The sequence below is a fragment of the Ochotona princeps genome, chromosome 11 (assembly GCF_030435755.1).
Source record: "Ochotona princeps isolate mOchPri1 chromosome 11, mOchPri1.hap1, whole genome shotgun sequence".
Lineage (NCBI taxonomy): Eukaryota > Metazoa > Chordata > Mammalia > Lagomorpha > Ochotonidae > Ochotona > Ochotona princeps.
This window is the reverse complement of record NC_080842.1, coordinates 51,721,778-51,749,559: the sequence shown is the minus strand read 5'-3', so window position 1 is coordinate 51,749,559 and position 27,782 is coordinate 51,721,778. Positions and strand designations below refer to the sequence as shown.

The following is a 27,782-nucleotide window of genomic DNA, read 5'->3' as shown; positions in this document are numbered from 1 at the left end:
TCCTAGGCCAGAAACAGGGAGCTGGATGAGAAGTGGAGCTGCTGGGATTAGAACCTGCACCCATATGGGATCCTGGGTGTGTTCAAGGTAAGGACTTTAGCTGCTACGCCATCATGCAAGGCCTGAGCCCAGAAGTCTTTTTAAAAAGATTTGAAAAAAAGATTTTATGTTTATTTTAAAGTCAAAGTTACAGGGAAAGAGGAAGAAACACAGGTAGAGAGAGAGATCTTCTGTCCTCTTATTCCCTAATTGAAATGGCCCCTATGGCCAGGCTGAAGCCAGAAGTCAGGAGCTTTTCCATATCTTGCACGTGGGTACAGGTGTCTAAGCATTTGGGCCACCCTCTGCTGCTTTTCCAGGAGCAGTGGCAGGGAGTTCAATTGGAAATAGAGTAACTGGGACTGAAACCATTATCCACATAGGTTTTTGTCTCCATAAGCCATGGCTTTGCTTGCTATGTATGCTACAACACTGGCCTTAGGAATATCTTTTTTTAAAAACTCTTCACTAAAAACAAAAATTATGAATACATACTAACTAGAGTGAATTCTAAAGGTGCAGGTGGAACTGTTTCCAACTTTAACAATCATTTTTATACCCAAGCTGTATCTTACTCTTATATGCTAAGATTATTTTAAAATAAACCAGATATTGTGATATTTCACTCATAAATATTTTAAGTATGTGTATGGGAATCTTATTGGTGATACTGTTACAGCAATTTACTTTTGATTAGTATGCTTTTCATTTAACATGGACTATATATTTTACTAACCCCAAATTAAGAAATATATGGGCCTTCTATAGTATATTACACTTTTAAAATTTCCATGGAGAATGGTATTGTGTGAACTAGTGCTATCCCTGTGATTAATCTATTCTGTACACAGTAACACTCAGGGTGCGGGAATGCCCCTTCTTTGGTCACCTAGTAACTTTTCACTAGTCAACAACAAGCTGAATAAACCACTATGTCACAGGAAGGTTCTTGGCTGGCTAACTTGGATCATCTCCTAGATATTAGGGGAAAGAACCATCACCAAATTTGAATTTCTAGACCTCCAGGCTTTGCAGGCATAAAACAAACATATCACTTTCAGAGCCTAGGATGGAGACAGAAGACATGGGTTCAAGTAAACTTGGTCAAATCTTGAAGCAGATTTGGAGGCAACACTGGATGCTGAAGCAGGCCGTTCTGGGTGATGGCCTTGGTGAGAAGGCTGCTGGGGCCACTTGGATGGCCGCAGTGGTTTTCCTGGGGCAGGAGCTCAGTGGGGCTCTTCACCAGCTGTTGGAGCACACTGCAGGGACCCTGCACTCTACTTGTGAACAGCTGTGCTTGCTGCATGACAAGGAGGACCAGTGTTCCTACAGACAAGGCAAGTTTTTTTTTGTCTTAATATTTCTTTCAGAAATATTGATTGGAATGATAGCTGAGAGAGTCTGTAAGCATGGAAAAAGGTTAGGGTAGGGTTTCTGGTCACAAGGAACTAATAGTATAATGGGGAAATAAGATAACACAAATGACCTATAAAGCATGGAACATGGAAGCTATTACTATCAGACTCATGACTCAAGTGCTTTTGGACTTCAAAGGCAGAGAGATGCCATTGTTAGGGTGAGAGATTGAGGGTTTGCTAGGACGAATGTGATAGTTAAGCTCAAACAATGGATTGGCTTCATGTAACACGAAGTAGAGAGTTACGAAGTATTATTATAGTAAAGTCTGAGACTCAGAAATAGGAAACTAGGACTGGTTTGAAGCAGATAAAGTGTTTTCCTATATTAGAATAAAATCTTATATTTCTGGAGTTGCTTGAAGTTGGAACTATCTATTAAGGATAAAAATGCTGACAAGGCTGGAGTGTCCTTGGATAGGAATGGGGTATACCACATGCCTCTTTGTGGGTGCTAAAAAGTACACTAAGACAGGAAGAGCATGGTAACAAATAAATATAATTTTAAGCATGAATTCCTCTAGACAAGAATATAACTGACATCATGAATTTCAACTCTAAATAATAGCATCAAGACAAGTGGACAAATTCTATCATGAATCATACTAAGAAATTCGGTCTAGAGGACAAATAATAGACAGCAGGGAAATCTGTCCAAAATAACCAGACCCAGATGTTATCAGTGGAGCACCTAGGCTAACCTCCAAGCTCTGAATAGGTTTGACCATGGTCCCAAGTGACGTAGAAAAAGTACCAGTTCAGGATAAACAAGGACTCAGGTATGAACACAGGAGTTCAAAACAGGACGTTCTCGGGCAGAACATGATACAAGTTGTCCCAGCTGGAGACTGAAGACAAGTCTAGACTAGTGCAAGTATGATTTGATGATGATTCTAAACACTCTGAGCCATGGGTCTTAAAAAAATTCCCTAGTTCCCAAGTGAGTCCTAAACACAGGAAACGTGTTGAGCCTACATGAAGTCATCAGGTGGTGGACTTGTGAGGAAAGACGAACAAATAATTTATTGGTAAAAATGGGAATAGAGTTAAGGATTCAATCAGAGCAAAACTGGATTAAGGGTTATATTTGAATGAAGAGCTTGGTTTGATTCATAGTTCTTCACAAGCTACTACAGATTTTAATCAGAGAATTGGCATCATTAGAGACATTCTTTGAAAGAGTAATTACATGTTTTCTAATGACTATGAATTCAGAAGGAGGACTGGTGCAAATCTAATCCAGTTCTTGCAGTAGCCAACTATCTCTTAAAAACAAAATATTTTACATGAGCAGAAAGAGCTAGCTGTTGTTTCTGCTACCTAGACCTCATCTGGAGGTTCACAGGTGGCATTAGCTTTAACACTTTAAATGAATAAGTGATTAGCTATTCTATAACATGAGGCAGAGGAACCATTCTCAAGATGTGATTGAGGATTTTGTTGCTTTTGCTTCTTGTTGGGGAGAACTCATGACAACTGTCTTCAAATATTCACAGCATTTTTTTTATGAATCAGAAGGAGTAAATTTACTCACAGCTACTATATTAAAAAGTACTTATTTTCCAAATCTTAAAAGTGTCAAAAGAATGAGTTGTTTAAATGACAGCTCTTTCAGGATGTTGGCTTAAATGCCAATAAATGTCTTTGTTGTTTTCTAAGATCATCTCACTATATTTCATTTTGTGCCACTTCAGAAACATAATTTGATTTAGTTTTGTATTTATTCCTTGTGTGTGTGCATCTGTATGTGTGTGTGTAGAAATGATTACTTTCATAGACTGCCTGATGAAAATAAAGGAACATTTGGGGAGCACTGCTGTACTTCTAAAGAAAGAAGAGAAAGAGATGTGTAATTTATGCAGCAAGCATGATGAATGTACTCAAGAGCAAACAATGTCCACCATTCAAGATACCAAAGCAACAGACATTGCTGTAAGAGGGGAACTAAATGCCATAGAAACAGCCACTGTTTCTCCTACAAATGGAGAGGAAAGCCATTACACAAACCAGGTCCAGTTAAGAAAAAATAAAGCACATATAAGTTTAGAATTAGTAGAAAAAGAAAACAATGCGTCATTGAATGGAAATGTAATGGAGCAAGAGTCTGAGAACAAAATGTTCCCAGATAATGCAGAAAATGAGGAGGACAAGCGAACAGAACATATGACTATTGAGGACATAAATGGCAACAGGGAAGAGATTTATGACGTAATGCGGGCAAAAGAAAGAGAAATTCATGAGACTTCAGAGTGTCCAAGAGAAGAGATTACCACATCCTCAACAACATGCGATATCTCCAGTGATTCTGTGAAGAGTTTTCCAAATGATTCAGAGAGTCTAAGGCCAAAGAATTACACAATGGAAAAGGAGTAAGTAAATGCAATGTGAGAAGTGCTTATTGTGCCTACTTATAAGTGTGTTTCTACAGTTAGTACACATCTTATTCTGTTCAGGCTGATAGAACAAAATAATGCCAGTAGCTTTTAAACATCAGAAATTTATTTCTCACAGTTATGCAGCCCAGAAAGATCAAGAATAATTCAAACCCTTCAATGAGATTCTCTAAGAATCCGTGACTTCAAATATATGAGAAAATCTGACTCACTTTATCAATCAGATTGATTGATAAAGATTCAATAGATCCTTAGTTGACCAGAGAAAATGATACTCATATATTATGGTTTTCCACTTAAACATATTTAAAAGACAATGGAATATGCAAAAAAATCATTGAAAGAATCACACAGTTTTTTTTTTTTGCTGTTTTTGTTGTGTGATAGTGTTATGACACAACGCAACTTGTTTTATTTCTTCACCTTATCTTCTTGCTAGTAGAAATGACACGATTCTTCCATGATTTATTTGGTAAAAATCAGTTGAATAAATAGAGTCATGGTAAGGCCTAGCTTCCTGCCTCTTTGCACGTCTTCACACTCAGTTGAAGGATCTTATGTTTATTTCACTACCAGCAGTCCTCGTTTCCTAACCTCCCACCATCTAGCATCTTTTGTTCACCCCTTTCTTGGCCAGAACATGTTGCTGCTCCTCCAGATGTCGTATACCAGAATTTATTGTGTTCATCAAGTCATTTTTCTCACCTTGAGCTCATCTATAAAATGAGGAGTTCAGGCTAGGTAAGCTGTGATGTCCCCACAGGTCAGATAAACTGATGAATTCTACAGAGTATGTTCAATACCTGATAGATCTCTTTAGTATATAAGAATTCCTGCCTCAGCAAAAATAAAAAGGGAAGAATTATAAAAGTAGGCAACATGTTGTTATCCATTTCAGTTGAGAAAAAAACATTAACACTTCACATTCTGGCATGCAGATATGACTCAAAGTATCAGGGTATGTGTCATTGCCTGAACCACTCCCCCTAACACCTCCTTTAGGTGTTCCCTGCTTAGTGATTTTCTCTTTGTGGCATTCAGACCAATGGTGCTTGGTCTGCATGTTTGAGAAGATGACTACTCATTGTATCCCCTCAGGATAGGATGCCATCACGTTACATAAAATACAGGCATAAATAAAACCTTGCTCAGAACCTGTTGTTCTCACAAAGATGAGCTTCTGGAAGAAGCCTAATGTGCACATGAAGGGAAAGCAAGACCAGCATAAACCACTGCAATTATTTCATCATCTGGACTGTGTCTGTTTGATGAGAACTCGGGAGAATGGAACTGCTTAAAGGTCTCCTTGCTGTTTGTTCTCATTTAGCTGTTGCAATAAGACCTTATTGAGATGGTTTCCAGAGCACAGGGCAGAATCATTCCTGAAGTTAGGCAATGATGAGCCACTCTCTTCCATTAAGCAATGTTTCTCACTTGTTTAATTACTGTTATTATCAACAGAGAATATTCAAGAATAATGTAGTGGTTGATTTTCTATTCTTTTCAACTTTTGAAGTTCATAATTACAAATAAATGACCCTTCCTAAATTTTTAACGTATTTTAAATACTTCTACATTACAGTGAATCTAAAAACATATCCACTAGCAAATGAAAAATGGATAAAATGTGGTTATTCCAGAACTGAGCATTTACTATATACAGATTTTAAATATTTCACTTTTATGAAAAGAGAAGTAGCAAAGATATGAGAAATACATGTTGATGTTTTGATGTAGAGATCTTTTATTGAGCAGTCATGCTAACCATTTTATGGTAGGAAATTTAAGTATTTTTTATTTCATCCAACCTTCAGAGTAGTAAGACATAGAAACTATTTTCAATTTGTACTGGAGAAACTAGCCAGTATTTATTATGTTCAGAAAATATAAGTGTTTTTGAGGATTCTGTTTCTGTGAAAGGCAGCATGAGAGAGAAAAAGAGAGAGAGAGAGAGAGAGAGAGAGAGAGAGAGAGAAAGCTTATATCTGCTGGTTTACTTCCCAAGCGGTCGCAACAGCCAGGTCTAGGCCAAGCTGAAACCAAGAGCCAGAAGCCTTCTCTGGTCTCCCACACTTGCCATCTTCTACTGCCTTCTAGGGACATCAGCAGGAAAGTTAATCAGAAACAGAGCAGCTGGGATTCAAGTGGGTATTCTGCTACCGAATGCCAGTGTTACAAGCAGCTTATGCTTGGGAGTTTGGGGTTTCTTTCTTTTTAAAAAATTTTTTCATAAAACAGTTCCCTAGGCTCAGGGATTCTCTGCCTCCCACTGTTTTCCCCTATGTTGTAACAATAGTAAGTACTTTAACAACAGTTACAAGTCCATCATTCTGCCACTTAAGTGTATCCTTACACTGTAGGTATAGACAATGGTATAAAGTCCAGCATTCTATTGTCAAGACATATTTAACAATTTCATTGGGTTTTCGTGTCAAAGTAGATGGTATTAATTGTTGCTTCTAAAACTTATCCCCTGAAGGTCTTTTAGCTAGTCACATTTTGGGCTCTTAGTTTTGTTATTTGACATATGGTAAAAACAATGGCACCTGCTTGACATGATAATTGTGATGATTAAAGGAAATTTACATAGCTTAACCCTGGTCCATAGAGAGCACTAAAAAATTAGTTATTTTAGCAGTACTTGTTAATATCTAAGTTCAAATAAATAGTAACTACTCTGAAGTTTGAATTCAAGTATATATAATTCTAAAGTGTTCAACAAAGTGACAGCTAAAAAGCAAAATTAAAATGAATGTCAAATAAGCTTCCAGATTACTTCTTTGAATATTGCAAATGATCTGTTCTCAATTACAAAGATCAATCATAATTTTGCCATGATGTGTACCTTTCTTAGCTGTTCTAAAAATTTCATCAACAGCCTTATATGACACAGAAATTAAACAACCCCAATCCCTCCTGTATGATTGCTCTTTGTCACAAATAGGGAACTGGTAAGCTATGAGTGCTTGTTTGTAAAGAGAGTTAAGCAACCTTCAGATTCTTATTGTAGAGTGAACAAAGCTGAAAAGCAAATGGCTTAAATAATAATGACAACAACAATAGTAACCGTAATAACTCTAGCTACCATACAGTGTGTCACCTATTTACCAGATATAATCCTCTATAATTATTTAATATATAATAGCACATTTTATTTGCCCCTACTTTCCTAGGAGGTAGCTATTATCACATTTTCAGTTTAAGAAACTAAGGCACAAAGAAAATGAGTATATTGTTCAGGGTCACAGGGTCAATAAATGAGAGACATCAGGCTTGAATCAAGACAGTATATTTCAAGGGTCTGTGACTTTTTGCATTTATCTATGGAGTACACAAACCAAATGACTGTGAAAATGATATTCTCCTTTTTCCTTCAGGTATCGTGATGTGCTAACTGATGAGATTGATGCACAAGTGTCTTGTTACATTACAGCACCATCAGATGTTCTACAATATCTGGCATGCCGAATAATGAATAAAATGAGTTCTTTAGTAGTGGGTGATAATGAAGAGTTGGTTAGCAATGTCATCACTGTTGAGTGTACAGACAAAGAAATGAAAATTCCATTTCCAATATGCATTGCAATTCCATTTACTGCACGTTACAGGGGGAATTACAGAGACATAATGGTAAAAGTGTCAGATATAAACCTTCAATCAAGTTACCTAACTCCAAATTCACTGGAAGGGATAAGAGGAAGTTATAAGGTGGGTCAACCTTTTTATTCTTATTTAAAAATTTTAATTAGAAAGGCACATTTACAGAGAGAAGCAGAGACAGAACGATCATCCATCTGCTGGTTGCTGAAATGACTGCAATGGCCAGAGCTGAGCCAATCTAAAGCGAGGAGCCAGGAGCTTCTTCCAGGTATTCCAATGTGGGTGAAGGATCCCAGACTTGGACCATCCTCCACTGCTTTACCAGCACAAGCAGGGAGCTAGATGGGAAGTGGACCACCTAGGAAATGAACTGGCATCCATTTGAGATCCCTGTAAATGCAGGGAAGGATTAGCTAGTGAACCATTATGCCAGTAGGTCAATCTTTGGTTACATCCAAATTCGTAGTTTGATTCCTCTTCAGCTCCCTGCTTGTGGCCCTGGAAAGCAGTAAAGGATGATCCAAAGCCTTGGGACCCTGCACCTGTGTGGGAGACTCAGAAGAGGTTTCATGCTCCCAGCTTCAGATTGGCTCATGTCCAGCCGTTGCAGCAGCTTGGGGAGTAAATCAACAGATGAAAGATCTTCCTTTCTGTCTCGCCTCATCTTCGTGTATCTGACTTTGCAATAAAAATAAATAAATATTTTAAAAAAGAATTAAATTGATTACACACTTAAGAAGATGAAAGTAACACATGATTATTAGTAAGTTATCATTTCTCATGGTAGAAAATTATCATTTTCTGTGGGAATAAACACATATGCTGCTGTATCCTGAAAATAAGCCCAGTTGTTAAATGCACGCTTTAGAGTTAACATTTCAGATTCTTTTGTGGGCCACTAAAGTTATTTCCAAAAAATAAAGTACTTATCTTTTTCATGTTTACCTAGATTGTCCTTATTTGATGAACAGGCAAGGAATATATGGTAAAACATGACTCATACAATAAAATCCTTATAATACATCTTTTCCTTTTCTCATTTTGATCTTTTCTGATTTATAAAGTTATATGATGAATATTAACTCTAAGCCATTTCTAATGTCTTGATACAATTTATTCAACTAATGTTTCATATATAGTCTAAAAAGCGTATATTAGTACAGTCAACTTTGATTAGAGTTCTCCTACTATACATACTTTTCATTAAATGAAAATTTCAGAAAGTATATTACCAAAGCAGAAGAATTTTCCCATTGATACATTTGTATAGTGGTGTTATGGCATCCCTTCCTTACTCAGATTTCAAGTGATGGTTTATTTTCCACTGTGATTGTCTCTGAAATTGTGTACCTGTATGATTATCTACTCATGCTGGGGTGGAGTCCAGCTTGTGTCTGGGAAAGCATGAATAGACCAAATTACTTCTAAATCAGCCTCCTTATTTTAAGCTTGCTGATTACATATGTTTGCTTTTGTATGGCTTTAAAAAGCTTGAATATAGACTTGTTGGTTTCATTACAAATTTCAATATGGAATAAAAAAGAAATGTGAATGTGTTTCTTTGCAGTCGTCTGTATTCATTGCACTGACAAGAGAAAAAAAGAAAATGACTTTATTTTCACACCTTAAAGATTATGAAGGAAGAATTTACCACAAGTACAAATATTACAACATTTTAGTAAACTGCTCAAATAATTAAATTCTATTTCTTGGAATTTGCCAACACAATGTTTAATGTTTTACATAAAGGTCAATATTTAAACTCCATTGTAGCTAAGGAAGGTTTGGATCTCAGAAACAATACTTGTGAAAACACTAAATATAGTTTTCTACTATACTTTTTTGGAGGGGAAGGAGATTTAAGTTTTAAAATATATACTTTATGTATTATCTAGTCCCAATGTGAGAAATTCATACTTAGCTGCTTCCATGTCATTCTTTAAAGGATTGTCCATGTTAGGATGATTGAATCATTAGTTCAAGTTGTGTGCGATTATATGAACAACATCTAGATTTTCTTTGCCACAGTTCAGAACAAGTGCAGCTTGTATTACTTCACAGCAGAGTGCTGTTGCTTGTCTTCATATCCTTCCGTCCTTACAGGGCACCTGTGCTGCTGTGAAAGTTTACAAATTGGGAATCTTTTCAGTGGTTTCTTGCTTAAAGAAAGAATCTTTTACAGTCACAAAGAAAGGCTTCACTCTTAAGTCCAGCCTGGATTCTCGAATATCCTTAAACTACCCTCCTGGAGTTTTCAGCTCAACTGTGCTTGCACAATTAAAGGTAAATATTAAAAATGTTGAGTTCCTTCTCATTAATTCAGTGGGTCAGTAGGCATGGCCCTCCAAAGTGAAGAGGGTACAAATATTTAAAATCACAACATGCTGATTCCTTTGTACTTTTAATAAACTAAAATGTAGTGCTATCAGTGATAAAGTCATTGTTTTCATTTCATTCCCAAATAAATTGGTACCCAAGTTCAAAGTCTTTCCTGGTGCTAGTGTTGTAGCAATCTTAGCAAAGTCACTTGCCTGTGACTCAGGCATTTTAAATATGTGCCAGTTTGAGTGCTGGCAGTTCTACCTCTGACCCAGCTACATGCCATCAGCCTGGGAAAAGCAGTAGAAGATGGCCCAAATATTTGGGCTACTGACACTGTTTTGGGAGCACTTGCTGAAGCAGGTGGCTTCTGGATCTAGCCTGGCTCACTCTGGCCTTTGCAACCATCTGCAGGTTAAACCAGTAGATGGAGGATCTCTCACTCTTTCTGTAATTCTGATTTTCAAAGAATTAAAAACATTTCAAAAAATAAAGTCTTTCTCAAGTAGTGATTTGTGTTGTTTATAACATTTATTAGTAACAAAATGTGGTCAGTATCTATAAAAGAAATGATGAGAGATTTGCAGATATTCATGTAGCTTAAAGATTTCTGCCTAAAAGGATATAAAAAAAGGATAAACAAGTAAAAGAAAGATTGTTGTGAATATTTGGCTACTTTTTATTATAAAGCTTAATTTTTTTGAATTAAAGTTTAATACATACAAATAATCAGGTATATAATTGAGAAGATCTATTTTCATGAACAAGATTCCCTGTCTTGGAGTCAGTGGTGAAGCATAGCATGCTATCTTGCACCTGCAGTACCAGCAACCTATATGGGTGCTGATTCAAGTCCCTGCTGTTCCACTGCCAATCCAGCTCTCTGATGATAACCTGGAAAAGCAGTACGGGATGGCCTAAGTCTTTGGAATCCTTTGGCGTCCGTATGGGAGACCGAGAAGAGGCTCCAGACTCTAAACTTCAGGTCAACTCAGCTCCAACAATTGTAATCATTTGAAGAATAAACCAGTGGATGGATGCTCTAACTATCTCTGTCTCTCTATCTTTCTCTAACTTTTTCAAGTAAAATAATTTTGGAGAGGCAAGAGGGGGAAGAATTCCTTTTGTAATCTTAGCTGTTCCCTCAACTCTTCTCTCCAAACAGCACATCCAATTGATGGCATTAGTGGTGAGAAAGACTAGGAGGAAACATTGTGTGTATGTTATTGCAAATTTCATAAATAACATTTCAAATTTTGCTAGCCCATTTTTGTATTAGTCATTCATAGAGGAAATAAATATACTATTATTTTCCTATTTTCTAAAGCATGCTTGATAGCTCTAATTAGAAAGTATATAAAATATCTGTTTGTTTTCCAGGTCGTTTTGTTGTCTACAACTTATTGTTTCTGTTTTTTTTGTAAGATAGGAAAAAAAACCTCAGATTTCAGAGAGACTGGAAGAAATGGGCTCCTATGCCATAAATCTATTGAAGTCCTGATGATAGTCAATACGTATAAAGAATAAATGAGCTGATCTTCTATAATATTTTCAGAAAATTGGCTTTGAAATATCCTGATACTTTGCATGTTTTGCTAATAGAATATCAACATGTACATATTTTTCGTTGTTTAGGTTCAACCAGTCGACCCTTCTCTGCTGGCATATTTAAGAACACAGCATGATACGTCCCACTCAGTACTGGCCACCAGCCCTCTGATTCATATTCAGCACCCATGCACTCATCGTTTTCAGAAGCCAGTCACTGTATTCTTACCCTGTTCTCCACATCCTGACAAAAAGACTCTTTCATCTGAGGTAGAGCATAAAGGAGGATCTAGTGCTTCAACAAACAGGATAATCCCTTTGTGTTTCAACCGGTAAGATCCTAATGTTGCTAATAGATGTAACGGTAAACAGACTTAGATTTTTAACAGTTGTAACCAAATGTCTTACATACAAACTTCAACAACGAAGTAGTAAGAAGTAATTTAATGGTAAGTAAATTATTGTGGATGCACAAAAGGTAATAATTTCAGCCACAATAGGCCCAAAATTGTATTGTACCATATGATAGATATGAAAAAATTACAATTGATTTGTTCTTTCCAACAATTGCTGCTACAATTCATTACAAAAATATAACATAGTATTTTAATTTCTATATTTGAAAATGCTCCATTAATGTATGGAAAATATTAACCTGGCCTTATACAAAACAAATTATATTTGAGTTATACTTGCCATAGGAAGGATTCCTTCTCTCAGTTTTTATAATGTAATCAAACCTGCACCAGTAAGTCATGAATTCATGTTATCAGTCAAAATCAAAATCAGAACAAGCAAAATGCCCGCTATGATAACGATTTTGATCCTAGGTTGTATCCTTTTGTTTAATATTAAACTTTTTTTCCCAATAGAAAAAGATAGATGGGAAGTTTCCCATTTATTGGTTCTGAAGGGATTTTTTTTTTCTTTGAAAATTCAGACAACAAAGAAAGAGCTTTGGTTATTCAATTAAAATTATAACAACAATAAATTATGAGGCTATTGTTTGCCGCCTTCAGTATGTCTATCATCTCATCTCTTTTTATCAGTGAGAAGTCTTACTTTAATAATACCAATAATTTTATAAATATATCTATTGCTATCAAGTGGTATGATCTCGGTGTGGGCTCACGTATCTCTGTTCATAATTATGGCTGCATCTGGCCGTTGCTTCTGAGGTGTGAGGCTGGAAGATTAGAAACTTAAAAGTGGACGACCTCATCGAGCGAAACTGGCAGCGATTCATAACTGCAGAACTATTAACACCACTCGAGCACATATCTCAGAGCATGCCCCACATCCGGGACTTAGGGTGGGCTGGAAACCGGGTGGGGCTTCTCCCTCAATATCCCCCTTTACCTCAGATACGTGATGGAAACAATATGGACATAATAGCATTACCCACTTTCCTATCCCCCTAAACCTTTTTTTTTTCCTTTAACTGTAATTAACTATGTAAAGATTGTCAACAACAATACAATAAAAAGGAAAAAAATTAATAAAAAAAAAAAAGAAAGTGAAAAAAAAAAAAAGTGGATTATTTGCTCTTTCCTGCCATGTTTACAGTTTACAAAGCTGGCATTAGTACAGTGTTGGATCGTGGATGGAGGAACAAATCAAGCTTTTACTGTCATTGGAAAAGTGAGAAAACATAGAAATAGCAATATGACCCACTGGCATATGTTTGGGCTTTCAAATACATTTTAGCAAAATTGCATATATATCTTTAAACATACATCTTATATGTATAATAACATAGTGAATTCAGACTTATAACCAGAAATATTCTAGCGTTTCTAATTGTAAATATAGACTAAGACTTTTATTGTCTCAAAATACCCTTTAAGATTCCAATGCATAATATTTTAAAAAGGGATATGATGTTAAGCAACTCTAAAAATAGATTCTGACTAGCGATTTACAGCCAAAATGTCCCAAGTATTTCTACTGTGTACAAGGTGGATAGCAAAGAATTCTTAAAAATAGCCTGTGAATAGCATATACTTTAAATGGCAAAATGAAGCAGCTCCATTAGCTTGAAACATAGTGGATAAAAATGTTCTGCCTCTTATTTTCTGATTCATATATGCACGTGTAAATGTGAATCTATCTCTGTAATACACAGATACAATTTTTTGTATAATTAGGTCAGTATTCCTTTGTTTCTGTGGCGTATTTTGACATCCCGTCGAAACAAAGCAGCAATATACAGAAAGAAATTGAAGACAGCATGTTATATTTTTAACAATGAAATTCTCATAGAGATACAGGCAGGTTTTTTATCATTATCGTGATATAGTCTATTCAAAATATAGAAAATTTAGTTAGCCCAGGCGGGACACTCCACAGTATTAGATGGTGATCTGTACCTTGGTGAGAAAACTTGTTTTGTGCTTGTAGAAATGTAATCTTTATTATTAACTCACTTATATTTATTGACAGTGCCCAAATAATATAATATTCTCTATGGTTATTGTACATGGAGGATATATTTTCTCTGCCTAATGGAGCAGAAAATAGGCAAATGAGAACCATGTCAAACTGTTTACTGAATATTATTCCATTAATGAGTAAAATACAGTTTAAATTTTAATGGATAGGGAAACATAATGAAATAATTCATGCTTCATAAAAATTTTAAAAATATATAAAAATTACACAAGGCCGTAGCATAGCCTGAGTAATTATTAAATCTTCTATATTGCATGTCATCCTTTCATGTCTGAGTCACTTCTGGAGAAAAGATGTGAGTCATTTAATTACGAGCCAGAGAGTATTTTTTTTCAACAACAATGAAAGAAGAAAAATATTAAATAGAAATTCATTAAACAGAAATTTGCCAGGAAATTTCTTCACATTCTACCTCAAAATGCCAAAAATATTTTATGATTTAAACATATATGTCTTAATTTACCATTTGAGTTATTGTGTCTTACTTTTATATTTATGATGTTCTACATAGCTCAGATTTCAGTTTCCTTAATCATTCTTGGGGCAGGTGTCATGGCTAGTGGGTTAAAAAATCATTCTCAATAGCCTACTGCTTCCAGCTTATTTTTGGAATAATATCTTTTATTTCATTAAACTTTTCATATATAGTTGCTGTCATCCTGTACGAACTGGCTGCAGTATCTTTGGAGTGTTTGTATTTGTTGCCTCTTGCTCCAGTTTACTGCCAGTCACGGTACTTACTGATTTGGGAGGATATACCTATGGGATTTCTGCAAATGCAAAATGGACCTGCCTTTCTTCAAAAGCATTTGTTTTTGCCTTTGTTGAGAAACAGCTGCTGCCTACCTGGAGCTGCTTTAATTTGTTTGAATGTCGTGATGCAGGTCTCCGTTCACCTTTTTCGTATTGCCCTGATGCTAAGGGATGCAGCTTCATGTTCTCACTTGGTTATTACTTAATTGCATACTCTTGAGTCTAAGTTACTGAAAAGGCATTAATCCCCTCATCATTGGCTTGTTGACTTTCAGATGCAACACTGACTTTGTACATTTCTTGGAAGGGAATGTGGTGAATTCCTTTAAGGTGTTTTTTACTTATGCAAGAGTCCCGCCTGCCACTCCCTGACTCCCCCCATTCCCACCCACCCCCAAAGTGTCAGAAAGCGTGTTTATCAGGATCTAGTTGTTTTGTGTTAACAAGGAAGGATGCTCAGGAGATTCATTTTGAGTTTTTAAAAATGTATTTGTAGATTACTATATACATGGCACTCTACAGAAACAACTTAAGAAAAAGCAATTTTATAGGTAATGAAATACCTTATCCATATCCTCCTTAATGTAATAGCACTGTATGGTCAATATAGGCTGAACTCATTGAGTAGAACGAAATATGTACAATGAATCAATGAAGACAATTCTTACTGGGTTAAATAGGAGATAATATACTGGAAGATTTTATTGTATGATTGTAATGAAGAATATAAAGTCATATGTATTGGAATACCAAATCAGATATAACTCAACCTTTCATTTGAAGTAAAACAACAACTATTTTTCAAAGTCCCCTATCATGTTTATCATATTCTGTCTACTTATGGAAACAAAATATTGAACTACTTTCAGTAATTTTTTTCTTCTTTTCTTTCTTTTTTTATTGTTGTCGTTCTATGGCCATTTCTCTGGGAAAGCATTAACAGGATATTGTCACAATTCACAAAATGTAGCCTGGAGTGTACAAGGACTGGCTGGTATTGAGCCCAACCTGGCATGACCCACACACGATTCTAGTCTCTATGAATTAACCATACAATAAAATCAATGACAGGAATAAAGTTAAGAAATTTTACAATACCATAAAGTTAAATAAGATGCTACTAATTCATCAATGCATCTATGAAGAAATTAAAAAGAAAACCAAAAAACCTTCCTGAAGGAAACAATACTACTCTATGACCTATGAGTCACTGAAGAATTTAATAATAGATAAGAACCTATTTTGAAGAACTGAAAATAAAAGCAAAAATATCAAAAATCAGAGTTGTGGCAAAAGAGTATTGAAAGGGCATTTGGTCCTGTACTGTTCATGAAGGTTGCCTTATATCAGAAAGAACATATATTTGTCCCTTTGGGATTGACTTATTTCACTGAGGATAATGCTGTCTAGTTGGGACCATTTGATTACAAATGGTAGAATTCCATTCTTTTTAATGATTGAGTAATATTCCATAGTCAATATACCACAGTTTCTTTATCCACTCCTTTTTTGATGGGCTTCTGGGCTATTTCTATGTCTTTTCTGTTGTAGATTGTGCTGTGGTGAATATAGGATTTACAGATCTCTCATATGCAAATATCATTTCCTTTGGATATATTCCCAGAAGAAGGATAGCTGGGTCACATGACAAGTTTATTTTCAGTTCTCTTAGCACTCTCCTTACTGACTTCCACAGTGGTTGTACTAGCCTGCACTCCCACCAGCAGTGAAGGAGGGTACCTTTCCCCCCACATCCACGCCAGCAGGTATTGTTACTAGTGTTCTGAATGTAGGCCAATCTCACTGGAGTTAGGTGGAACCTCAATGTGGTTTTCATTTGAATTTCCCTTATTCTTAGCGGGCTTGAGCATCTTTTCACATGTCTATTAACCACTTGAATTTGTTCTTCTGAAAAATGTCTGCTCATTTCCTTCACCATTGCTTTACAGGATTATTTGTTTTGCTGCTACTGAGTTTCTAAAGCTCTTTGTAAATCCTGGATATTAGTTTCCTATCGGTTGTGTAGTGTGCAAAGGTTTTCTCCCATTTTGTTGGTGGCGTCTTCACTGTGTTGAGCGTTTCCTTTGCTGTACAGAAGCTTTTAAGTTTGATGTAGTCCCATTTGTTTATTTTGGCTTTGACTACCTGTGCTTTGGTGTCTTTTTCAAGAAGAATTCCCCTATTCTTATATCTTCAAGTGCTTCCTATATTTTCCTTGAATAGTTTTATGATTTCAAATGTCTTCTCTGCATCTATTGAGATTATCATATTGTTTTAATGTGGTGTATCACATTTATTGATTTGTGAATGTTAGACCATCCCTACATACCAGGGATAAATCCCACCTTGTCTGGGTGCATGATCTGCCTGATATACTATTGGTTCCTGTTGGCTAGTATTTTGGTGGGGATTTTGCTTCTATGTTCATCAGGAATATCAATTTGTAGTTCTCTTTTTCTGTTGTGTATATCTGGCTTTGGTGTTAAGATGATATTGGCTTCATAGAACGAATTTGGAAGGATTTCCCCTTTTCTATTGTTCGAAAAAGCTTTTGGAGAATTGAGGTAAGTTCTTGAAATATTTGGTAGAATTCTGCAGTGAGGCCATCTGATTCAGGGCTTTTCTTTATTAAACTATTCCTTCAAATATAGATCAACATACTCTTGAAGCTTTTGATCTAAAGTGTACCTACTGCTTGTAAAGCACTTACAGTTGTACTTGATAAGTGATATTACTATTCTCATTCCAATGTCCACAGCAGACAACCAGTCAACTTTCTTGTTCAATTGTCTTTATTACACATGAATTTCTCACCCATAAGACATGAAAGATCTAGTTGTATGTACTGTGTAACATGAATCCCCATCTAGACTCAATTTTGCTGTTTTTAGAATTTAAGTAACAGAAGTGCACACTAAAGGTCATTGTCTTTTAACCAATTATCTTAACTACAACTGTAAGTGTTTTAAAAGTAGTAGATACATTTATTATCCCCAAATTTTCTCAAATAGTTACATTTTCACTTTTCAAGTTCCCATGAGCACATTGGGTTTTTTTTTTTTTTACTTTTTTTTTAAATCTTTACATAATTAGGGTAAAAAGCTTCAAACCCTACAGGAAGATGGGTAACACAATTAGTTCTGTATTGTTTCCTTCATATATCTGATGTAAAAGGGGATGTTAAGGGAGAAGCCCCACTTAGTTTCCCACCCACCCCAGGTCCCTGATGTGGGGCATGCTCCTAGGATCTTTCTCAAGTGGTTTTGATAGTTCAACAGTTATGAATTGCTGCCAATCTCGCCACTCCAAGCATGATGAAGTCGTTGAAGAATCCACTGATTGACATAGTCCATCTTGGAGTCTCCATTAGCCCAGTTTTTCGCTGCCAACATATAGCTGAGGTGGTTTACTTGTTCTGTCCTCTGTCTTTTCATGGTTAGGGTTCTGAGTCCAGCAGTTTGATTGGAGGGATCCCCAAAGAAACTTTGTCTGAGGTGATCCCAGACCAGATTCCTGTATGTACTAGAAAGTACAGGGCCAGGCACAGTCCATTGCCCTGATCAGCTGGTGGTTGCAACTGCTGGATTGGTTCCGTTTTCAGCCTGTTCTTCCACTGGAACCAATGGGTGCTGCAGTGCAGCCTGGTTCTGCCCAGCACATACTTGGCCCTCACACAGACCAGTGTGGGCTGAAGCCTAATCGGAGCAACCCACAATAACCCCCACCAGGCTTACCCCCTGCCCTGGTTTGCCAGTATGTGCAACAGACCAGTCCAGTCTGTTCCACATCCCATTCGGCAACTGTACATGTCAATGGGTTTTAAAGCTTAGTTCCATCTAACCAGCTCAACTATCCAACCCACACGGATGTTGTTGGCTGCCTCTGTCTAGCCACCCCAGTCCCTGTCCTAGTTTTCATGCCCTTCATGAGCACATTGTTATTGCTTCTTTTGCACTCTACATATTCCTTTAATTACTGTATAAGTCACTTTGTAATGTAACCAGATAATGCTATGAATCTATCTGTTTTTCAGGGCAAGACCTATATGTTCTTACTTTCATAATGCTGAAGTACGTATAATTAATGAAGCATTTTATTAACTCAAGGAATTGTTATTGGATTACTTACTTAATGAAAGAATGAATACATTAAATGTATGTTTGCTAAGTAATTTTTCCCAATTTTTCTTTTCTTACCTCTGTGTAGGACAAGAAATGCTTCTTTAAGGAAACTTGGGAAAAATGGCTGTGAATCTTTGAAATTGCTAGGATTCAGAAGCCGAGACAGTGGTTGGTTTGGGCTTGATGATGTTGTGGTGAGATCCATGCAGAGTGGTTTGATATCATTTGAACTAAATGAACATTTAGAAAGGTAATTCAATAGTAAAGAAACAAAATGAATATGCTCTCTGATGTCAATAATTGGTATTTCCATAAATGGAACTACAAGATTAAATTTTTACTCTTCAGATAGGAGTATGAACTATCCTTCAGGGTGTGTTTAATATGGAAACCAAAAGTGCTATGAATATGGTATATGTAATTTCAAGCATGTCAGTTGAACAATGATTTTTCAAAACTACAATTTAGAATTTTTACAAGTTTCTTCACCTAAATATTTTTAAAATAGCATCTTCATTTCTGAAATCCCAAGGAGACAGTAATTAACTGTTCATGCTATGCTCATCTCATAACTATGTATTTATAGCCTGAATTTATCTCAGTGCTCTTATTCTACTTTTTATTTCCATGTTTTATAGACAACTCAATCTGAGATTTTTTTAGATAATTTTAAGATTTATTAGGAGTAGGTAGTTATAATAAGATGGCAATCATATATGTAAAGATCACCTTTATTCAGTAATGGAAGATCGTACATCTGCAATTGTCTCGGATCAAGTTCCTTAGAAATGGAGCCTGAGATAAGATAGTAAAAGCTTTCTTGAGAGAAGGCTCCCTGATGAATCCTGCCACAGAAGGAAGGAAGCAGTTGGAGCAGGGGAGAATAGTAAAAACCGGGGTTTCAGTTGAGACCTTCTCCCAGACTGATAGCTCAAAGAAGAGTTAGTGGTGAGTTCATATTTTCTATAGCGAGAAAATCCTCAGCAAAGACTTCTGCGAGACTACTCTCTGAAGAAGATTGGATGATGGGTGGCCCAGCCCAGGGGAAGATATCTGTGTTTGTTCCCAGGGCTACTATGATAATCTATGACAAATTGCTTGGCTTAAACACCGGAGTGTATGCCTTGCCGTTACGGAGGCTGGAAGTCCTATATCATGATGTGGGCAGAGTTTGTTCTTTCAAGGACTGTGTGTCCAGATATCTGATCCAGGTCACTGCTTGCCTGTACACGGCTATCTCTATGCTCATATGACAGCCTCTGTGTGGAAATAATCCCCTTTTCCTTATACCAGCCTTCATTGGATTAGGTCTCATTTTGAATACCTCGCTTGATTTCCTCTATACAAACTATATCTACACATAAGGTTACATTGGGAGATACTGAGGGCGAGTATTTTGACATAGAAATTGGGGAAATGTGCCCAATTCAACAAAAAAATCTATCAGAATAATTTTAACAAAAGATTAATATTTTAACCTTCACTTAATTATGGTGTATATTCTTCACTCTACTGGGAGTAAATAGATCATCTTTATCTGCTGTACTTTCAAGTATTTATCTTTGTTAAAAATGTAACTTAACATACATATGTACTTGACAAAGTTCATGGAAGAAGTGTAATTGAAAGCCTAAGTTTATTTTAATGCAAAAAAGAAACACACGCGTAGTGTTTTCATAACATACCTTTAAGATGTATTTATTTATTTAAAAAGCTGAGTTATAAAGAGACACACACACACACACAGAGAGAGAGAGAGAGAGAGGGAGAGAGAGAGAGAGAGAGAGAAAGAAATCATGTAACTTATCTGCCGGTTTAAGCTAAAGACGGCTTCAATGGCAAGAGTGAACTTCTTGTAAGTCTGCCATGTGGATACAAGAGCTTAAGGATTTGGACCATCCTCTTTTGCTTCCCAGGCACATTAGCTGGAAGCTAGATTTGAAGTTGAGCAGCTAGAATGTGACCTAGAGCCCACAGGAATACCAGCACTGCAGGCAGTGGCTTTACCCAATATGCAGCAATGCCAGACCCCATAGTATGCATTTTCATAAACTTTTTAAAAATACTTAATGTATTTCTATGCTTAGAGCTAATATTATTTTTTGTTTTTTTAATGTTTTATGATTTCATTTGCTCTAAGCTGATTTTCACTGCTGATTTTCATCAAAATATTTCATGAATCTAAACAGTTGTTTATCAGAATTCTTGAAATTAAAGGAAGTTTATGGGAGAATGTGTCTTTGTTGGGGGGGAGTGATCAGCTACCAGTTGTGTGTTGGTGGCTGTATGTTCCCTTCAGTTCTTACTTCCTACCTTCTGTGTAGGTTTATAGTGCTCTACTCCTCTTCCATTGTGGACAATGGCCATCTAGTCTCCTTTGTGAAATCTTTAGAAGAAGCCATACTCACCACCACAGCCTGTGTAGTGCTGTCTCACCAGAGGGACAATCCACGCAAAGTGGCCATCTTGGTGGTGCCCTCTAAAGACTTAAACCAAGCACTTAAAAACCTGCGCCTGGAAGGGTTCCGGAGTCCGCCAGAACCATCTCGTCAGTTCCAAGTAAGAGAAGGAGAACAACTTCTGTTAAAGTTTGCTGGAAATATATTTGCCTCGAGTGAGTATAAAGAAATCCTTTGAAGTCTTCTATGGGATATTTCAGAAGGAGTTTGCTCAACTTGTGTTACTGGTTAAGGATTTGTGTTATTAGGAAGTAGGCAAGCAAAAATGCAAATTCCTCCCATCTTTCCAGGCTCTTGCTTGCCACTCAGGAGATGGAAGTTCTTTTATAGACAGATTCTACGATTGAGGAAATCATCTCCATAGTTACTTGCCCAGCTCATCATTCCATGTCTATACAGCAGTGCAGCCACCTCCTCGGTGCTCTACTGCTTCCACTGGCAGCCACGTGAAATGTATTTCCACAGGGGAATAGAGTGATGTGGTAAAAACATAAGCCATAATACATTATTCTTTGCATTCAAACCTTATCATTACCCCCTATTTTATCCAAATAATATCCTAAAGCTGTAAGATGCACTACAAAGAGACTGACCAGAGGTCTGTGGAACTCCAGCACCCTAGAGATGTGCAAATAGAACTGTGTTTCTACACTACCAACTGTCTTGTTGGTAGTTCCCTGTACTTACTTTAAATATTTAAAAGACTGCTGTCAGAAAGAATGGATTTATTTCACCAAAATCTGAAAAGATTCTTGGCACAAAGCAAAGGAAGAACTCTTATGTAGATCTCATACATGGTCATCTGTCATCTGCATGTCCTTTTAGTGCAGTTTTTCTTTCCATTGTGCAATTTCTCACAATTTTAAATTATTTTATATCATTTTAATTTTTGTTCATATGCTCCTTTTATGCTCTCCATTCGAATGTCATGAGTGTCATCACCTTATCTTTCTTGTTTTACATCCTATGAACCTGGTGGATTACTTGGTATCTCAAAGGTCTATGATGACCATGTTGTGAATAATGAATATGTGACAACATGCTGAATAAAACTCCGGAAGTTGGTGGGAGTTGTGGGAGATAGAAGGAATAGATGAGGCAGAAGAGATAATGCAATAGAATATGAAAGGGGTAAGAAAATGATGAATGTTGAGGGAAAACACTTGAATGGGAGAGGAGGGCAAAATGGATTCAGAGGAGATTCCTTTATGATGGTTTCTTTTTCATTAATGAACCCCGAATTCCTTTTCCTGAGTTGGAGAAAAGTCTAACAGTGTGCATGCAAATGTAGGTGTGGAGAGAAGGAGAGAGCAAGAGAGAAAGAGAGGGAAGAGAGGAGAGGAGAGGTAAAAGAATTTTGTCCCAGGAGTTTTACAGTACATTTAACTTGGGGGAATATTTTCAAGGTATTTATGAATGATTCTATGCCCCATTGAACTAAGTAATATCTACTTCTGTCTGATTCAGAAAATGACTCCAAGGTCCATTGGCTATTTGTTGCTTCACAAAAAAAGGAAAAAAACATAATGAGGCTTGGAGCTAATTCTGTCCTTTTCCAGTATGTCAGGAATAAGTGAGGTTCAAAGCTTCTCAATTGGAACTGTCATTTACACTCTTACGTGCAGGGTCTCAGCCATCTGAGCAAGCTGACAAGACTTAGAGACGAGGAAACAAGAGCAGGAGAAGGGAAGGGAGAGGGAGGAAGGGTGGAAGAAATCTCTTGTTACTCGGCTTCCGGAGCAGAAAGCACGTTGTACACCCTGGGGAAATCTCTCTGATGAGAGACAGTAAAAAACCAGAAGTGCCCCCACCCAAACTAATGATGTAAATGATCTTCCTGTAACACTTGGAATAACAGCTGTGTTTACCTACTGCTATAAACAGGAGTGAGCTACTGTTTTCCCAGACAGCAGAGCTGAGTGTACCAATGCCTGACTGGATTCCGAAACACAGACTCAGTAACAGAGCCTGAAACAAGCCAGCAGGTATACACCTCCTCCATTAGAGATCCATAGGGGTTCATCTCCCCTCAGTGTACATGAGACAGGTGGCGCAGATCTCTGCTTTGTTCTAATGACGCTTGTTGTGATGTAGAGTCTCATGAGTAATTACGACCTACAGTAAAGCTTTGAGCCCCATTCTGCTAGTTGCTTCCCTTCTCCCTTCTTCACAGCTGCCCCTGCTTGCCTCCTGCTGTTACCTTCGGTCTCATCTCAGGGATCCTGCTCAGGGAAGTCTCCCCTGTGCTTCTAGATTGAAGCGGTCCCTAAGTTATTTTATCTCCTCACATCCTTTTTGTACCTTTGCAGAATTTCCTGATTTCTTTCTCTTGTGGCCTTTGCCCCATGCCTCATTTTTCTATTTATGCATCCAGTTGTTTGATCAATGCCAATTTCTCTGACTACAGTCCCAGAAGAGAAAGGACTACCTTGTTGGTGGCATCATACAATCCCTAGCACCAGGGACAATGCCTGACAGCTAGAAGAGGCTCAGTGAGTGTAGGAAGAAATGAAGACAACAGCATGGGCAAAAATTAGACAGTCTGCTACTAAGTGTATCTAAACTTACTCGGGACACTGGTTACTAAATTGGATGTGCCAAACATGTTCTACTCATTTGGATGAAATATAGATGACACTATTGAGGGAATTTTATGAATGATGGATTTTATTTCTATTTCAAAGAGGAAAGAAGATAATAGGTACTTCCATTAGTGTTTGCATCAGGGTTTGGCCTTCTGGACACAAGCTACAGCATGCACGTAGTGTTTTAATTCCCAAGGTGGAAGCTGGCAGTTAAACATTTACACCGCCTACTGCATGACATCCAACCCCCCAGCACAAGTGAATCTAGAAAACTGTTGGAAGCGTTTTCACAAAAATCTATATGGGGACACCAAAGCAGCACTATGGCATCTAGTGATACCCTGTGAAATGTTTCCAAGATACCCTGAGTGCTCTTGGCCCAGGGAATAATCACTGTTTTAATAATTCAACCAATATGTCCTGCCTCTATGCATACTATAGTTAAGAGGCAGAAACAAACAATAAGAAATAAGTAAAGAAAACGTGTATCTTACCATGGGCTGAAAATCCATGATAGAAGGAGATATAAGGAAAAGGTAAAATGAACCTCAGAAAGTTGACAGAGTTAGACTTTTAAGTAGTCTTTGGCAAGGTTTCTTGAGGTGACATTCAAACATTTTAGCAAGGTGAGAAAAGAAATCAAAACCACGTCTCAGGAGAGCTTCGCAAGGCATATGGATTATAAGTGAAAATGAGCTAAGGTGGAAGTGTGCGTTGTGTGTTTCAAGAACAGCAGGGGGCAGGAACAATGGGATCATAGGAGCGAGAAGCCAGCATAGAGGACTTTGTCTTATGCTAAGTGAATGGGAAATCATGGAAGGTTCTCAGCAGAGTGAGATGATCTGAGTTAGACTGAAACTGTGTTGAGGTTGACTACATAAGGTAAGGGTAGAAGAAAGAAGAAAATTTAATAAACTGTTGCAGTAAGCCAAGCAGGAGATGGTAGTGACTTAGAGGTATAGGTGGTGAATGTTCTAAAATAATGAAATGCACCTGGCCAAAGGTTCTAACAGGATTCTTCTGTTTCCCCATATTGATAGTGTTCTAATCTCATCTAACTTTTGTAAGCAAAAGCAAATACTCCTACATTTGTATTTTTTATATCATTAATGAAAAGGATAATATGCTCATGGCAAGCTCCTGGTTCCTGGCTTTAAATCCCCTCTGCTGCAGCTCTTGAGGCCATTTGGGGAGTGAAGTAGCAGAAGGAAGATCTTCTTTTGCTCTCTCTCTCTCTCTCTTTCTCTCATTGCCTTTCCAATGAAAGTAAATAAATAATGTTTTTAAAAGATAAAGAAGTGAAAACCCCTTGCAGTTCAGAGATGTGAAAGAATAACTGGACAAATATTACAGTATTTTCTGTGAAGATTTGAGAAGATATTTACATATCAATCCGGAAAAATCTGTTGATGTTTGTCAGAAATTTCATCAGAAGTACCTCAATAACTATTTCAGTTGCAGATTCTAGAACGAAAGTCTCCATTTCTGCTGTAGTGGAAATACTTTATAACTGTGCCACTAGCTAAGGTCGTCAATGGGTATACGTGGCTATACAGCCTTATTATCACTATTATAAAGAATTATTTATTTACAATTGAGCCTCTGAAACAATTAATCAATTATTTTGAGATAGTGGAGAGGACAGAGAAAAAGAGCTCTCCTTCACTGGTTCATTCCCCAGATGCTCACAATGGCCTTGTTTGTGCCAACCCAAAACTGGGAGCTGGAAATTCAATCCAGCTCTCCTGTGTGGCTGGCAGCAACTCAATGATTAGAAAACCATTACTGACTCCTGGGGTGTGCATCAGGAGGAAGATGGAATTAGGTGCTACAGCCAGAATTCCTATTCAGAAACTCTCATGGGGGGTTTATTTAAAGATTTCAAAGAATGTATTGAATTATATTAATAAAGAGTTACACAGACACACAGAAAGAGAGAGGGTGACAGAGAAAGAGATCCTCCATCTGCTGAGTAACTGCCTAGATCTCAATGGTCAGGCCAACTCCATGCGTCAGGAGTTGCACCCAGGTCACCTAGGTGGTGGCAAGGGCCCAACCGTTTGGGCCATCCTCTGCTTCTTTCCCAAACGTTGTCTAGGATTTGGATCAGAAGGGGAGCGGCTGGTGGACTTGAACTTGTGCCCACGTTGGAATCTGGCATTACATGAGGCATCTTCACACACTGCAACACAATGTCCGCCCTTTAACTGGTGTCAACTCCTAGAACAAATGCCCATTTCCATTCAGCACTTAAAAAGCTGATTTTTAATTTTTAATTTTATTTACTTTTAATTTTTACTTAAACACAAGTAGCCACATGTCATAGAAGGGTGCAATTCCACGATGTCTATTATAAGGTTATGTGGATGTACAAAAGCATATCAATAATTACGGACAAAGGAAGATATAATGTTTGGAGGAAAAAACAATTTCCTAAATACTGAAAGTGTTGCATCTTTTCAGTTGTTTCTGGTTATAGCAAGATAGAATAGAGAAAGAAAAATCAAAGTATGAGATCCAGAAATACTTGGAGATTGCCTTGCTGCCCTACAACAGATCAGAAATCTTTTTTCAGCTAATTGCTGCTTTGTTATGTTTTAACAAGAGATAGTGATACAACAAAATCTTTAGTTGTATCATTTAAAGAGTGAAATTATTTGGATTTGAAAAACAAGTATAACATAGTGATCGAATTGGTCACAGATGGATTTTATTGTGTGTTTTAGGCAATGGAAAGGACTATGGAAAAGACTATAGGCTCACTTTCCACTTTCAAAGAAAACTCAGGCTGGAACTCCAAATCAAAGAGGTGGATGAATTTGGAAACTATAGCTGCCCACATTACAAAGGCACCCTTGTCGTTTTTAAAGTACCGAAAGAAAATCTAGCACATGACTTGGATTCATCTTGCATTCTTAATGAAAATCATGTCCAGTTGCCAATTTGCAAATTACCTTTGAGATTGCCGAAGGTGAGTTTTTTCAATTCTACTTATCGTCATATTTCATTAGTTCTTTATATTTCCTGTAGTCAGTTATGCAGACATTTGGACATGTAATAAGAGAAAATATAAAATGACAACATTTATTAAACAGTATAATAATATATATATGTTTTACATATATAATCATTTAATACATTTCAGAGTATTTTATTTTAAGCAAAGATCCTATTGTGTGATGAAAAATGATATCAACATGTTCTCACTGAGACTTAGCAAATTCTGCATGCCTGTATAATGAGTTAATCTCTCCTAACTAAAATTCACATCAGAAATTGTCTTTATTTTCCTGAAAAAAGTGAAATCAAAACATAAATACATTTTAGTATTGTATATTTAACTTCTTTCAGAATTCCATGACTTTATACATCTAAACTATATTTTAAATGAGGAATATTACTGAAAATTTCATTTTATCAAACCCAAGAACAAAATTATCAGTCTTTCTTATCAAAATTATTAATCTTTACAGAAAGCTAAAATTTTATTTTTCCATGATTTCTGGTCTTGTGTTATAAATAGTGGAAATACTTTTCCATAGAGTTAGATTTTGTATCAATTTTAAATAAACCAATGAGTTAAAACTGGTATAGCAAATGTTAATTGAACTTTCTGAAATGAAAAATCTACTATGGTAAGCATTGTGATCAATATGGATCTATAGAGAAAAACATGCGGTCAGAATTTGAGTTGTGCTGGATGCTAGGTGCAATCCACATATGACCATTAAGCAGGAAAAAATGACTAATTTGAATTAAAATATGCTGTAAGTGTAAAACAAATCCCAGAGTATAAAGACTTGCTAAGAAAAAGTCCATTATCTTCTTGGTAAATTTTAAAATATTGATTTCATGATAAGCTTACAGTATTTCTTTTATATTATGCTAAACATATTATTAAAATAATTTTCCTGTTTAACATTTTCATGTGGCCATATGTATGTGTCTCAAACTTGTTTTCCAATGGATTAGGACTTCTCTAAATAAAATTATAATCCAGTAGTATGCTGAAGAATTGTGTACTAAACCATCTTTTAAAGTAGTGACTCATTAGATTATTGCTATAAACCATGTGTTAATAGTTGCTCGGAGGGTG

The 27,782-nt window shown here is 36.7% G+C and overlaps 1 protein-coding gene across 2 annotated transcripts in view; it reads left to right on the top strand.

Annotated features, from left to right (window-relative positions):
- The first annotated feature begins 284 nt into the window (after positions 1 to 284).
- The window catches only part of DTHD1 (death domain containing 1), a 50,596-nt gene continuing 23,098 nt past the window's right edge, over positions 285 to 27,782 (top strand). Inside the window, exons 1-8 of one of the 2 annotated variants that reach the window (XM_004579329.4) lie at positions 285 to 1,379; positions 3,217 to 3,826; positions 7,228 to 7,558; positions 9,554 to 9,733; positions 11,405 to 11,649; positions 18,728 to 18,892; positions 20,967 to 21,256; positions 26,413 to 26,657. In XM_004579329.4, coding sequence (XP_004579386.4) covers positions 1,109 to 1,379; positions 3,217 to 3,826; positions 7,228 to 7,558; positions 9,554 to 9,733; positions 11,405 to 11,649; positions 18,728 to 18,892; positions 20,967 to 21,256; positions 26,413 to 26,657 — 2,337 coding nt within the window. In that variant the 5' untranslated portion in view covers positions 285 to 1,108. Of the gene's footprint in view, positions 1,380 to 2,882; positions 3,827 to 7,227; positions 7,559 to 9,553; positions 9,734 to 11,404; positions 11,650 to 18,727; positions 18,893 to 20,966; positions 21,257 to 26,412; positions 26,658 to 27,782 lie in introns of those variants that run through there. The other variant, XM_058670226.1, reaches the window with a different exon arrangement.